This window comes from Pezoporus wallicus, unplaced genomic scaffold (genome assembly GCF_028554395.1).
Source record: "Pezoporus wallicus isolate ANWC-B61680 ecotype Strahan unplaced genomic scaffold, APGP_CSIRO_Pwel_v1 contig_3486, whole genome shotgun sequence".
Taxonomy (NCBI): Eukaryota; Metazoa; Chordata; class Aves; order Psittaciformes; family Psittacidae; genus Pezoporus; species Pezoporus wallicus.
This window is the reverse complement of record NW_026642292.1, coordinates 3,320,568-3,336,157: the sequence shown is the minus strand read 5'-3', so window position 1 is coordinate 3,336,157 and position 15,590 is coordinate 3,320,568. Positions and strand designations below refer to the sequence as shown.

Genomic DNA, 15,590 nt, shown 5'->3' with positions numbered 1-15,590 from the left:
TATACCTAATTACTATTTAACTCATCTTTAACACGGAAAAACAAACCTTCTTCAGCACAGTGCTTTACTCTCACCCAAATGTACTGTTTTCATTTCCTGCTGCGCTTATCAGTGTATCACTTCAACTGCAGTAAAACCTGACCTCCTAGAACTGAAGTCCAGCAACATTTGTCTGCTAAAAGCTGATGGAGATCACCGCTGTCCTTGATCAAACTCTCTAATGGGTCTGTTTAAAGTTCATGTTGTTACCTCAAACCTATAAGTGAGGGAGAGAGAAAAGGGGGAAAAAACCACCCCAAGATACAGACACAAAGAGAATGTTTGAAAGAAGAGGTATTTATTACAAAATTAAATTCCAAATTGTACCTCATTTTCTGTATCTCCTGTACAAAATACACTTATAGCTCAAGGGAACATCCTCTCATCCACGCTGTTATGATGCAGTAACTGCACCTTAGTTAGAATACATTCAGTTCATGGACATATGCACACACACGCACATAAGCACACAGCATTAGTAAGGTTCAGAATGTAGGACAGAATTACTGCTACTCCAAACTCTTGCTGAGACAGGGGCCAGTTCTCCAAGGATGCCTCCAAACAGTGCCTCTTGTAAAACACAATGAACTCACTTGGCAAAGTTTTAGGACCTATTACAAATTCAGCAGGAGTGTTTTATGTGCTAGTATGTCCGCTACCTCAGATATTGTGATAATCATAGCCCTTCACATTCAAGTAAAGCAACTCACAACCAACCATGAAACCAAGGTCTTGGTACTTTAAAGAAGACAGAGACAATTTTCAGTCCTGACTGCTTGTAGCTCATAGGCCTCTGAAGACAGCACATGTGCTATGGACATGGTGTTCTTATCCTCAGCCTTCCTTTTCCAGCAGAAAAGAGCCTGATGATGTTATAACAGTCCACACTTTTTTGCCTTCATGACACACACTTGCCAATATCTGGGGTAACTCACTGTAAAGGGCAAAAAACCAAACTTAAGTATATTTCCCAGCTGGCAGAGGCACAGGGCGCCACTAAGAAGATTTTCACATTGCCAGCAGTATCCTGAGAAGAAGAAACAGTGTTATCATGGTACCTGGGTGCAGAGTGCCAACCCAGAGGGTAAATCGTGCAGGCATGGCCTCTGGAAGCTAAGCCACTAAGCACGGCAATAGAGAATTTCAGGTAAATGCCTGGGTTTCCACACTGATAGCTAGTTCACTCTCAAGTCCTTTGAAAATGATTCTCAGAGGAATGCAGGAGGGGTCTATCAAATTACACATTTGTTTGCCTTTCCATAACAAGATTCTAGTTTTACTCTCAGTACATGTGACATCTATTCATCTGCTCAGGACACTAGGAGGTGTCCTGTCCTACCCCTTGCTCAGGCACCTGTAAGAAATGGATGCACAGCCCGAAAACTGGAGGAGAAGCAAAGACATTTCCTGTAGTTTGGCCATACTTGAAGAAGAAGAAGGAAGGAGGGAGAAACAAAAGACAGGTCCTGTCAGTGCCCTTTATATATCAATAAGCCCTCCCAATCAACACGGTAAAAGAAAACTGCAGACAAGAGAGTGGTGATGTCTCTCTCACCCACAGGCTTGTGAACAATGCTGGTAAGCAGTGCATGACATGAAGTCCTCCACCTCAAGCAAGAGCAACCTCAGCACAGGAACTGCTATTCAAATCTTCCTCACAGTCACAACTGTCTCATAGCACAAGTAGTCCAGATCCTGGAAATAGGCCAGTCCCTGCCGCTGGAACAGGTGTGTGCACTTGTGTCCTGAAGTGACTATTAACAGGAGCCTTTTAAGATGGACGGATTGTCTAGGATGAAGCTAGATGAGCCCAAAGGCCTTCTATCTATCCTCCAAAAAGGTGAAAATAGAGTTTACACATAAAAAAGAATATAAACCAGGGAGTGTGGCAGCCTGCAGCTTTTTGTGATTTGTATCCACAGATACAATTTGATGAAACACTTTGACAGTGATAAAAGGAGCCCTGTCGAGCAAAGTAAAAGAGAGCAGCTGCTCCAGAGAACAGCATCTTCTGGCCTCGGAAAGTACCGGTAGCTATTTTCCACATGTGTTGGGAAAAAGGACTAATAAGCAGTTCTCAAAATTAATGTTAAGTCATTCCACGAGCACAAATGGAAAAACTGAACCGAAGCAGCCCAAATTCCGCTCAGAAAGCAGAATGCGCTGCACTCATTGCCTCACATCTGCACCACTCATACAGTTTAATTCAGAGTCAGTAACGGAATCCCAATTACTGTACTTTGTTGACCTCACAAAATGCTGGTTACCACGATGTTCCAGCTATGGCCTGACAGGGTTTGAGAATCAAAGACTGAGGGTCAAATTCTAACTAAAGTAATTTTTCAGTATTTTTCTCCTGACAGAAAATAGAGCAACATCAATTTACACTTTTTGAGAACACAACCCTTGGAGTCCAGAGGGTGCAGAGGAAATGTCTGCCCTCTAGTATTCAAATGTAGACCTTTGGGTACTTTTAACTCCAGATCAAATTAATTAAAAACAAAACAAAAAAACCCAGCAACAACAATAAAAACACACCAAAAAAAAAAAAACCAAGAAAAAAGAAACCACAAAAAAAAACACAAACCCACCAGAAATAAAAGAGTGAGCTAGAGGCTGCTCCCTCTTGTGGAATAGCTAGATTTTTCTTCACTGTACGCCTTTGTTTCCTTACCAGCACACAAGGCCTAAGAAACACATTAGTCTCAACACCCGTCAAGTGCTCTCAGAGGATTTTTGAAATAGCAGTCCTAAAGAAAAATAAACCTGAAACCTGGGCTTGTGCACAGGAAGGTGGGATGGGAGCATGACACTTGCCACCTTCAGCTGCCAATCCCCACACAAAAGATTGTTAGCAATAAAGGACAGAGGGACCCTGGCCAAAGGAACACACTGGCTCATCTTCCTCAGGCAGCTCCCATAAAGCTGACCTCTTCATAATAAGCCAAGTAACCAAGGTTACTGAGTCAATTTTTGCTTTCCCACAAATTTAATTTGATGAATAGTAGAAACTGCCATTCCAAAACACAAGTTTCTTAGGGATTTTTTGCTGTTAATGATAAGGGCAAGCGTGTGATTGACTGTATGTGCTAGAAAAAACCCTGCACCTTAAGTCATGGCTTTGATCAGCTCTTCTGGCAAATCCTCCCCACGGCAATGGGACTACCTTAGGGAAAGCTCATATTCAGGATAGCAAGGTATTAAGCCGATAATCTCACCAAAAGTAGAAGATCCCAAATCACATTGCTACAATGGCAGCACTGCACTGTCTGCCAGCCACACTGCCAACAGGTAACAATTCACAGCTGCTGTCAGATCAAGCAGGATGTGTAGAAGTTTGCAGCCTTCTCCCTCATCCTTCTTGCATATACATCACCTCTCTGAACCCCTGGCTCATGCAGTGGGAGCACTTCCTGCAATAGCAAGTGGAAAAGAATCATCAAACCCAGTAGCTAATTAGCACAATGACTTCCCACCATGTATTACCAGCAGATGATTAACATAAAACCTTTAGAATCAGAGGCATTGGTCTATACCATCTGAGTTATTGTCCATAGGAGTCAACTTCCGGAGACAGATGTGACATACCAAGCCAGAGCCTTACAATAGCAAGCAGCTGCCTTATTGAAAAATGCTATGGATCTCTATTAAAAAGGAATGAAAGCAAGTCTGACTAGAGGCTCAGTGCCCCACACAGAACAATTATGCTAATGCTGCCCTTCTGTGTTGCAAGAAATACATGATAATTCAAGATTTGGTAAGAGAAGTGAATGCACAATTCATGCTTAAAGACAGACATGCTCACCTGCTTCTCTCGCTGTACCTGTAATTTTGATGCAAGGTTGAGAAGCAGAGCAAGAAATGAAAGGCTTCAGTTCATTGAAACATACACAAAAGAGTTCTGCAAATATTACTTGAGACAGGAACACAGCTGGAGTCTTAAGTGTCATTCATGTTGGATGCTACAAGATAGCAACCTTGAACTGACAAAAGTTAAAAGAACAGGAGGTGGAATAAAAGGAACATTTACAAAAAATGGACCTAACACAGGAGAAAGGCACCTGATAAACTTAATTCTGCTTTCTTGGAAGGGGTGGATTCAATATCCAATGGCTTTTGACTCTTAACAGACAAAGAATTTTTGTCTGGCCTTGCATTTCCTTCAATAGGGTAATTTAATGTTCAGCTATCTATGAGAGGTAACATGCTCAATATTGGAATACAGCGAGCAGATACTGTGGCACTGACAGACAGATATGCAGATGCCACATTTATTAAGGTGAAACCTTTCCCCTAAAAGCACAGGTACTGGCACTGGAATAGCTGGGATCAAAAGATGAATGACAGCTGTCTGTAAAATTTCAAGCTGTCATTTCAGACTCTACAAAAGCCACAGGCGTCTGACCTTCACAGCATGCTGGGGCAGAAAATAAATCACCTGCTATTTCCACTGTAATTCCCTTGGCAGTTTCAGACAGAATTTCAAAGAAGCTACAAAGTGCTGAGCTGGAACAGTCTGGCTCTGAGCACAGGCCTGTTAGGTGGTTAATACAAAATGATTAAAGGTAACCAAAAAAGCAAGGCCGTATAGAGGGATAAACTATCTCCACCTCCTCTGTCTGCAGAGGGTCTGTGAGACAGGCAAGGCACAGTGGCTCAGGGGATTTCAAGCAAACCCCTTCCAGTCAAATTCTAAAACTTCAGGGTCAGAACAAAACCCACCAACAGCAGGGCAGGGAAGAATGCTGGTCCCCACGTACTTACAGGAAGCTTTCAAAAATCTCACCATAAAAAAAAAAATGTTCTTAATAATAAAAGTCCTAATGTCCCAGATGCTGTCTCACTGTAACAGTCAGATTACACGAAGACACACATACAATCATGCAACTACACACAGCCTTCAGCTTGTACGGGTCTGACTGCTGGAATACCACTGCTGTTTGACTGATAGATATTGCTCAAAATATTTGAGATTTAAGCAGCCAGTTGTCCAGGAATATAACCTAAGGTTTCAGGACATGAGTAATTTTAGGAGGACCTTCTCACAGTCATCCTCTGCATCTTCCAATGCAGGCAGTGCAAACAAATGCCAAAGCAACAGGGTTCTCCAGAGAGAGAACTTTACTATCACATGTCTCCAAAGCACCAGAATCAGCCTGACATGCAGCAGATCTCATGCTTCCCATCCACTGTTCCCAGGTTCCCTTTGCTGGCTCTAGAACTCCCAGGAGTCCATCCACCGTAGCCCTGCCATGGGGCTGCTAGGGTCAGAGGCCATGGGTCCTACAATCCCATAGGACAGAGGATGGAAGAGGTAGAAGCTGTGGAAAGAAACCAAATGCCCATCAGGGACCACAGAGTTTTCTGTTTCAAGAACATTGCGGCAATTAGTTCATACAGATGTCCTACAGGACCTTTGGTTTTGGGCTGCTCTAAGCTCCACTGGGGACTTCCTAACCTCTGCTGAACACAATATACACATAGTACAGTTATCACAGGTGGTATTTTCTCTTAGAAAGCAACAGCTTTGGAGAAAACCCTGCTGAGGAAACATACAGCTATGAAGAATATGCCTGTGTTTGAGGGACCTGGCACCATCCAGCACTGGGACTAGAACCAGAAAACATTGAACTGTGGGTTTGGGGAAGAATAGTGTTCACACTGAGTGCTGGGATAAAAGACATTCCCTGCAATGGAAAGATGTTCCATAACACACTACTGGGACACAGATACTGAATTTTATCAAATTTGAGGGTTTAGGATTGGGCTGGATAATGTCTGACAAGTTCAGCAGAGAAGAAAGAGACAAAGGCTAAGGATAAATAATAGGCAGTAAGGCTTCCATTAAGGCAGTGACTATCACACATTCAAGAGAAGTTCAGTTTCAGCACTCACCTGTAAATGATGAGCAGAACCAGTGCCAGGAACCCTGCTCCATATACTTTTCTAGCTGCAGTGCTGGGTGACCAGAACCCAGCAAAGAACTTCAGTAGTGTGTCCCAGGTGATTCCTAGGAGAAGAAAGAGATAGAAGTCAGAAGCAATACAGAGGCCAAAGAACAGACCTGCTACATTCAGTCATAGACTGGGCTGACAAAGCTCTGTTACCATCACAAAAGCTTGTCAATTTTTAAATTAATTCATCTTGGTAACCTTCAGAACTATAGGGTTTGTTTTGGATCAGGAGAAGGTTCCTTTATCCTACCTTTCCATCTGAATAAATGCCAGAGAGATCTGTGCCCCAGACGCTAACTAAATTGGTACAAAACAATGTATAGGAAAACCTACCAAGACTGAATTATAAACAGATATGACAGAAAAGTGAGGGCAGCAAACAAAGGGAAATAACTTGTATAAAAACATATATAAGAACAGGGAAACAAGAGAGAATAGAAATCACATCTCCAAATTTAAATGCCCTAAGCACTAGATATGACTGCCTCTTCAGGGTAGTAACAAAAAAAAAAAACAAGACAATTTGGCACTGCAAGCTGCTTTGTGAAAAACATTTTGAATTAGTCAGTGTTTTCAAGAGCTTTGCACAAGCAAGCAGAAAACCTACATATAAAAAAGAATGCTTAGTATGAAAACATTCCATTTAACAGGATTTCACTTGTTTTTCTGCCTTGTCTTCTCCCACACTCTAGTATTTACCTGTCAACATGCTGGAAAAAAGCATAGCAGGGAAGTAGTGGTGAAAGTACAGAACTCGTCCCATCATAAAAAAAGGGAGATAATGAAGGAGCCAGCCCAGCATGATCTGCCCTCCACCATGTAGCACAACTCTGGACAGTTCTGGAACACAAATAAACAGAATTCAGCAGAGAAAATCTCAGCAACAGTTCCTATTTGCAAACCTTATCACATTAAGTAAACTCTATGTTAAGACCAAACTTACAGTTTCTCAGGACATACGTCAGACTAATCAGGTCATGCCAGTTTCTAGTGTTTTTTATTCTTTCCGCAATGAAATACAAGCCATCCAGATGATCACTTTGTCAGCCTTTCCTGGAAAGAAATGTTGCCTCACTTTCAGAGCCTGGCGAAGGGACTGAGAGCTCTGGTGTCTGTGTGCAGCTTAGCCAATACCTTATTGTATAACTGAATTCATGGTTTAGAAGAATTTCTACAAAAAAGTGAAAGAAGCAGACACTGATCTAAACTGGAATGGTCAAAGTATGACTTACTAGGGTTTGTGAAAAGCTCTGTGATGTTGGCATTGGATGCAGTAAAGAATCATTATAATAATAAATTCATCTCTTGTATTCTATGATTCCATTTGTCATCTGCTTTGCATAAATATCAGGAAATGTTTCTCATTTCAGAACACCACGCATAGCACAGTAGTACAGAGCACATCCAGAGCTTGAGAGCAGAGCATTGATCCAATTGGTCTGTCTCCCTTACAGCCAATATAGGCAGCTCTTTCCAGTATGTTTTTTAAGATCTGTCCTGTTCACTATTAACCTATTTGAGATATGAAGCCCTTTTCCTTGTGGATATTGCTTAATAACCCAAGCTCTGGCTTCTCATCCTTGGCACACACCTGTTACCCACACACTTTTAAGGTGCCTGTAAAAGGTATTTATGAAAAGGAAGCCTATTACCAGTAATATATGTGGGATAAATATCTCTACTACAAAAAAACACCCTGGAAGCCTGCAAAGCAGAATAGGCTAAAACCCATGGGACCAGTAGATCTCTGCATCAGGAAAGTTTCCCTGACCTTTTCCTACTGATACGTCCAGATCAAATATAATCTTTCTAACAGATACACACATCTGGTCACTTCTGAGCTGCAGTAATCAATGTAACTGACAGCAATTGTGGCCAGCACCTTGGCTCTTCAGCAGTTCATAAGCAACTCCCATGCTAGGATGGGTGATCACTTGCAAAGCGGAGCTGGTATGCGAGCTACTGACTAATCCAAGCCATTGTCTCTTGCAAGCAGACCAGGTAGGAAAAGCCTCCTGGGACTTTTATCTCTGGATCACTTTAAGATGCCAGTTTATACCCATTCCTGCTCTGAAATCTTCAGCAAAGGAGTGGTAAGACTTTTGAGGAGCCACTGATCACATAACTTGCCTATGCAAATATTCCAGAGCTTTCTTCTTTGTCTAAGTAGATGTTTCAGGGTCCCTGCTGACTTGAGGATTTCTGATAAAGTCTTAACAGGTTTAGGAAATTTGTAAACTTGTCAGGAACAGTCTGCCATGCAAAAAGTGAGAATTGTGAGAGTTGTTCAGAGTGATTATTTCTTGTATAAAACCCTTTGTTCAAAGTCACATCATTCAGTGCTGCACTTTCAAAGCACTATATAGCTTAGTGTTTAGTACATACAGCTGCCTGGAGTGTATTTCATTCAAACCACAAGGTTTTAATACACTATAAATAAATAGAAAAAAATAAAGATTTTTAATTTCAAGATGAGCTTCTCCATATCAGAAAACAAGGATGTTATAATAAAGATTCTATAGTGTAGGCAGGGTAAGAAGACTGACCTCACCTTTGAGTTCAGACGTCAGCTGGACACCTCTCTTCAGGGCCACTGCAGTGGAAACTGTTATCAGAAGATACAGTCCAATAGTGATGAGGTTTAGCCACCAAATCACCTACACAGAGAAAAAAGATTGATTTGAGACTAGGTTGGACATGTACATGTGAGAGGAAATTAAAAGCTACATGGAAGCATAAGAGTACAACAAGAGAGACAGTCCAAAAGGAGGAGGAGGAAGTGAATCACTGTCACTGGCAGAAGCAAGACTAAGCTAAACTTTGATGAAGAAATTGGCTTGGAACCTCCCACTCCAACTTACCGGGTTTCCCAGCAAATAAACCCGATAATCGGTCTCATTTACACCAGAAAAACGCAGGCCCTGAGGAAACAGATCAGAAGGGAATAAAATGGGTTTTCATCAGTCCAGTTTGTATTTCTCACAGTGTCAAAGGTGAAACAAATTCAAATTCCCACCTATGCAGCTCAGATGCTACAAACAAAGCTGACATCTTCAACAAAATTAAGAGGTGCTGTGCTTCAAGCAGCACAGCAAAAGCACATAAAGAAAGGTGGACTGATCAATATACCTGGTAGTTGATGGGCCAGTGCCAAGGTTTGGATGTAACTTCATTGTCCTTTGGTTTGAGGGCAGTATTTCCCTACAGGTAAGTCAAGATAAAATTCAAATGAGCAGGCAGTTATGCTGCAAAGCCTGCCCAGAAATGCCTGGGTACACAAACATACATGAATACTCTTCCTGAGTAAAGGCTGTTTTCTGACTACAAAAACACATCACCTTCCAGAGATGGCCACAATGAGCACAGTGAATGTTTTAATATTACTGTGCAAGTGAAAATGTTCTTTGGGTACCATTAGAGGAAGCATTCTCTCATTTATCTTCTTCAGCTTTTCTGTCACTGAGGACACATGTTGCATAAGCAAGACCTTTGTTCATTAAGAGACTACTTCGATAGGTTTCCCTCCACTCTGAAAAAAAGGCCTCAGAAAGATTATCTCCATGGAAACTCATGCAGGTGCTTCCTTACCTGAGACAGCATTATCACAGGTTGCCATGGAAATGTTAAGCATTAATAATAATTTGCTTGACTACCTTCTTTCTCTTAGGAATCTGAAAAGAGCTTTACAAACAGTAGCAAATAAAACCTTAAACTCCTTTCTCAAAATAGTAATTTCTCATTTTTCAGATAAAGGATAGAAAGCTGGAAGCAGAAGGGCTGTGGCCAAGGGCACAAAGAACAATCATAGAGAAAGAGTGCAACAGCAGTCCACCTCAAAAATATTAAACCCAGCTTTTTTTTCTTTTTTTTTTTTACTACTCAGGGATAAACAGGGAAGAGGAAAGCAGAAAAGACAGCACCTTGATGAACTTAAAAAAAAAAATAAAATAAAATTCAATTTTCAACCCAAACATTTATTGTTCTCCTGTCTGTTTAGCTCATTTTTCTAACTGACCACAGGAATATCCTCCTGCCTCGCAAATATTAATTTAACTTTAAAACCTTCCAGTAATGTAAGGAAAATTTCCAACTCTCCTTTACAGAACTGAATTTCAGCAGTGGAGGGATTACATAAATAGGCAGCAGCTAGATCATACTAACAGCACAGCCAGGCATCAAGCCCAAGGCTACCAAACTTTTGGAAGATTTAGCTGAAAGACCATCCCTTTTTCTAAGCATAAATACATGTAGGTTGCTGAGGCATGTAAATTCTGGCCTAGCCTGCAGCTGTCACCCAAATATCTCAGAAAATGCTATTTCTTTCTGATGAAAGATAAAAGAAGGAGAAAAGTAATAATCTAGAATTAATGATACCCTACCTGGATCATAACCATATGGGTTTCTAGCAGAATTTCTGCAAAAGAGGGCTTCAAAACATCCAGGCTGATATTGGGCACTTCAGAAAAAGAGATAAAAATAGATTAGAAGTCTGTATGGTTTACTTTTATTTGCCTGTTTCATAATAAACTGAACTCTCTCCTCCTGTGACAAATCTGCTTCTAGCACCTTTTTTAATTCCCTGCGCAATTCATTCATATTCTAAACACAGAGGCTTGCAGTCAAAAGTATCCCCCAGTGAATTTCATAACTGATGTACTCCTAGATTTCCTTTACTTTCAGGAGCAAGAGAAATAGATAAAAGTCCATGAAATTAACAGATTTGTATTTCTAGCTGAAATCAGAGACATATTGTTCGTAAGCTGCTGTTTATCTGTAAATGAGCCATGAGTATGGGAATGTAAAATGCATTCAAAAAGAAAATTCTACCAAGTCAACAGTCCAGGATTTCTCTCCTTTGGTTTGCATATAGTTGCTCTGAAAGGTTGAAGAACATTAGTTTTTTTAATAACTCAGCCCAAGTCATCTGCAATTCATGGGATGAAAATTGTACCAAATTATTCAGGCCAAATGAGGCTGTGACACATATTTAACTCCTGGATGAGGATACAAGGCCCATCTGTCGTTACTGGCAAATCTGGTTCTCTGTCACACTTCTATTCATTTCTTGATGGTACTGCAAAATCATTATTTAGCATGCCTCCAGTAAGAGAGGGAAGGACAGAACAAGGTGGATCTCAGCTTTTAAGAAAAAAAAATAATCAAAGTATGTATGATATTTGTATATTGATCACAATAATTCCCAATAAATTATGTTAATAATATGTTAATATTATGTTAATAACAGCCTCTACTGCAGTGCCCATAAAATTACGCACTTTTGTTACCCATGAAGACCTCAAAATCCTTTAAGAAGTTTTAACACTTCGACTACATTTAAAGCGTTATCACCAGCTTATAGTACAAACAGTCAAGTGGAGAAAAGCTATGCATCTCTGAACAAATGGCCCAAGTTCAGCAAGATCATGCCTGATTCAGGAAAGAAACACAAATACCAACAGTGAATGTCAGTTCTTACCATCTGATAGCTCATCCCTTTCTTTAACAACAAGCCAAGACACACTCTCGAAAAGGAAAAAAATGACTTACGCTTAGGGTTAATATGATCTTCAAAGTTCCAGAGGGAATTGGGAGTCTCCTTCAAGTATGGTGTGCAGGTGACTTCCAATTGTTCCCAACCCCTGAGGAACAGCAAAAGAGTTAGCCACCATCCTACAAATGATCATTCCATACTTCCAGCTCATTCCATACTTCCAGCTCATGTCTGATTTTCTCCCCATTTACCTTTATACTTTCCCACAACACCTACCATACCACTCAACCCCAGCAGCTGCACTCTTACATGCTCTAAGCACTATGTAGAAAACAAACCAGATTTGCAAGGCAGCCAGCATCAAAATGCTACCAAATATGTGAACCACATTTGTAACTAACTTTGGGCATCTAAACTAAACCCCAAACCTATGCCTATACATAACTAATGCAACTTTTGAAGATGATCCACATTGACAACTAGAAACTATATCAAGCCAATCCTTACAGTCTCTCCGGAAGAAAGAGACCATCATTAAGTCAATCCATGCCTACAGCAACTGCATTACAGAAACAAAAGAATGACTTTAGAGGATCCCACCAACTGCTCATTTAGTCTGTCACTCTATTTCTAGCACCTTACATAGAAAACTTTGGGAGAAAGTGCATCAAATTCCACAGTAATGTAATAGCTTAATAAGGAATTTTCTACCAATCACCACATAGCAGACTTAACTCCACTACTTAATTAATTCCATTCATTAATCACCATTTCATTCTCTGAACGACAGCTATTACTACCCTTTAAATTCCTAAAAAATATATAAAAATCCAGTATACTCTACCCATCCTTCTTTGCAGTTAACAAGTACTTTTCCCCCCTCGGCTTTTAATGTCACCAATATTTTGCGGCAATAACTTCCATTCACAGGGTAAGTTTGTGTTAGGGGAAAAAAAATCCCCACTTTTTTGAATGCTGTTGACAGAAGAAGCCATTTATTTAAAAAAAAAATAAAAATCACATTATTTACGCATGACCCCAGTGTTACTGATAAAGCCTAAATGGCACTTGCAGTCCTGGCCAGGCAGTCACCACAGGTATCTGCCCATGCTCACTATGATTCAGCATCCACAGGATTCCTTAGAAGCCCTTTTTACCATAACAGTGAAGGGAAACCTAAGCTAGCAGTAATAGAGGCTGCTCTGGAAACAGAAGCAACATGACAGCACAGCCTGCTGCTTTAGGACCTGTGTTACCATCCCACACAGTACGATTTTGCGGATACACCAGCTTGCTTGGCATTAGTCTGGATGTCTCTGCGTATACTTCATTTTAATGATGAAAATATATAATTCAAGGACATACTAAATCCTGACCCCTGCTCATATCAGCTTGTTACCGCTGCCCCCGCTTCAGATGTTGCATGCAAAAATGGCAGAAACTCTTCCAACCACAAAATAAATGAATACCAATAAAAAGAAATTTGTAAGATTCTGGTATGGAACAGCATCAGTTGCCCCAGTTTCCAGCAATTTTTGTGAACCCCAAGGATAAAATGGGCCTTGAACACATCTGTTATCCCCTCCTGGATTTAAGGGATATTATTTTTCAGAGCTCTATACCTTCCACTGTAACAAACTGCATAACCCTAACTCAGATCTTCTCCTCTGGTTATATTTGTAGTACCTGCTAGTTACTTTTTTATTGTTTTAAAGACAAAAAAAAAATTGAGGAAATATGGTTATTGCTTAGTTTAAAAGTGCTATTGAGCAAAGGAACATGTCAGCTCAAGGCCTTCTAGGGGTGGAGGGAGATTACAAGCCGTTTACCATTTCGGCAGAATCTTTCCAGAAGAGCCCAATATACATCCTGTGGCCACATGGGTTAGCCGGACTTGACTCCGTAGTACTCTGATCAGCTTCTCAGCCTTTCTGCCTACCACTTCAATCCGCCAAAAATCATTGGAGTCTCCTGTTCCGTTCTATCATGCAAAAATGCCATAGGAGAAACAAACAAAACAAAACAAACCCCATCAAAAAAAAACCCCACAAAAACAAAACAAAACACCAAAAACACCAACTAAAAGACGTATGTGATTGAAACACTGCAAACAAGAACTGCTGAAATTCTTATGGTGGCAAAGCTAAACAAAGGAGTCCAGGCTACCCTCGCTCAGACTTCACAGAAGAGATTCCCCATCAGGAAGAGATGATTCTAGACATGAGCAACCACTCACAAATACATCTTTATCTTGCCAACCTTAAATATTTTTGCTTCCAATTCATCCTTGACTGTGGCTCAAAGTTACATTTTAAACAGGGCTAACTTGGCAGCTTCACAAAAGGGGTTCAGGCAACAACCTCTTGCAGTTAGAAATTCAACCCTCAAAGCAGATTTCATTTTTGTGATTCAAAATTCTGTCACCATTCTGTCAAAAAAAAGGCACTTGTCTATGTGACAAGGCCAAATACATAAAATAATACTTGTCAGAGCAACTTCAAGGTTGCTCAGCTTGGCATTTCAGGAGCTGAATACTGCCAAAGCTCAACTGGCAGTAAAAGCTTAAATTATTTTCTTGTCTGTGTTCACATTACATAGACCTTAAATATGAGAAGTTATTTCATACTAAATCAGTTTTTTCTCCAGTACAGTACACTATCATTAATGTACATGACATAATTACATTAATGTACATTATCACCTTAGCTAACAAACTAAAAGACAAAGAATAAAACCTCTTGGCCTGGTATGAACTTTCCCCAAAAGAAGCTTTTGTTTTATTTTGCCATTCACTTACTATTCCATAGGCAGTGACCTGAAAATGCTTCCTTGTCAGGGGAGCCTCATGCTGGTGACTGTGAAGATTTCTAGAAGTTCTGAAACAAAGTTAAAAGTCAAACCTTGTTTTGCTTTTACATCTCAGTCAATTTGTGACAAGAACTCTGGTTTGAGCCATTCAGAGAGCTGTTGGTGCTTTGACCACCAAATTCCAGCCTAGGGCAGGGCAGGATGCAGCCTTAACAGCAATGGGGTCCACAAAGTGAATCTGCTGCTTCCCACCACGCAACTCTGAACTTCTGCTACACTGGGCAGGGCTCGAAAAGGAAGACAGCATGAATAAATCCAACCCTCAAGCAATAATCCACTACCTTTGAGTGGAAAAGCCATTGCTAGGGTTTTTTGGGTTTTGTTTTGGGGGTGGGTTGTTTCTTTTGTTTGGGTTTTTGGTGTTGTTTTTTTTTTTTAAATGAAGAGTAAAAATGGGACTTCTTGCAAGAAGCAACGCCAGACCCTGACCTCTCTTGATTATGGATTTTACTTTTGAGGGGAAAGATTTTATGACTTGGGCACAGATCTACTGAGGGGGGAATCAATGGCCCCCATTAGCACCAGCTGTACATGGTGCAGACAAACAGCTTCCCATCCTAACCAGGACCGCTAAGTGAGGCAGCCAGAAAGACCTGGCCATACCCTGGTCCTAATAAAACCTAATAAAACCACTCAAACAGCGGACCCCCATCATCACGAGTGCAGCAGCATCCAGCCCGGCCTCATGGGCACAGACACCCTCTGCCCATGCTGGAGAAGGCTCACACACAAGGGGACGAGCGCTATCTGCCGGATCTTTTCCGCAGCACCACAATTCCACCTTCCAATCTGGAGGCGTCAACAGGAAGTAACCAGTATTGCCTAATCAAGATTTTATCATCTTCATTATCAATTACTTGATAGTATACTCCACAATTCAAGACTTTTTTCAAGACTTTTTTTTTTTTTTTAAACTCTTAAAATCACTTGGGAAATCTAAGCAATGATTTGTGAACACACGATACCAAATACAGTATTTCCAGGCTGACAAGTTTAGACCTCCCATTAAGAAATCAAAGCTGCAACAGCACAGGGCATTGTGGCTCAGTGACATTAGTCAGATTAAGATTAAATACCAAGTCACCAGGGTTACACTGCTTCCTCTCAGGAACTCCCTACTTGATGATCTTAAAGGTCTTTTCCAACCTAGTTGATTCTATGATTCTATACTACAGAGAGGGAAGACACCAGCTGACATTCTTGTTCCAAGTGTTTCACTGGATACTGCCTATACACAT

General features: G+C 40.7%; 1 protein-coding gene across 2 annotated transcripts in view; it reads right to left on the bottom strand.

Annotated features, from left to right (window-relative positions):
- Positions 1-5,142: 5,142 nt before the first annotated feature.
- POMT2 (protein O-mannosyltransferase 2) overlaps positions 5,143-15,590 on the bottom strand; it is a 27,494-nt gene continuing 17,046 nt past the window's right edge. For both annotated transcript variants that reach the window (XM_057428412.1, XM_057428411.1), the window contains 10 exons: positions 14,282-14,360; positions 13,314-13,465; positions 11,541-11,632; positions 10,373-10,449; positions 9,123-9,194; positions 8,855-8,914; positions 8,545-8,650; positions 6,693-6,833; positions 5,935-6,049; positions 5,143-5,360 (listed from right to left, as the gene is read on the bottom strand). In XM_057428412.1, the coding sequence (XP_057284395.1) occupies positions 5,255-5,360; positions 5,935-6,049; positions 6,693-6,833; positions 8,545-8,650; positions 8,855-8,914; positions 9,123-9,194; positions 10,373-10,449; positions 11,541-11,632; positions 13,314-13,465; positions 14,282-14,360 (1,000 nt within the window). In that variant the 3' untranslated portion in view covers positions 5,143-5,254. The remainder of the gene's footprint in view (positions 5,361-5,934; positions 6,050-6,692; positions 6,834-8,544; positions 8,651-8,854; positions 8,915-9,122; positions 9,195-10,372; positions 10,450-11,540; positions 11,633-13,313; positions 13,466-14,281; positions 14,361-15,590) is intronic.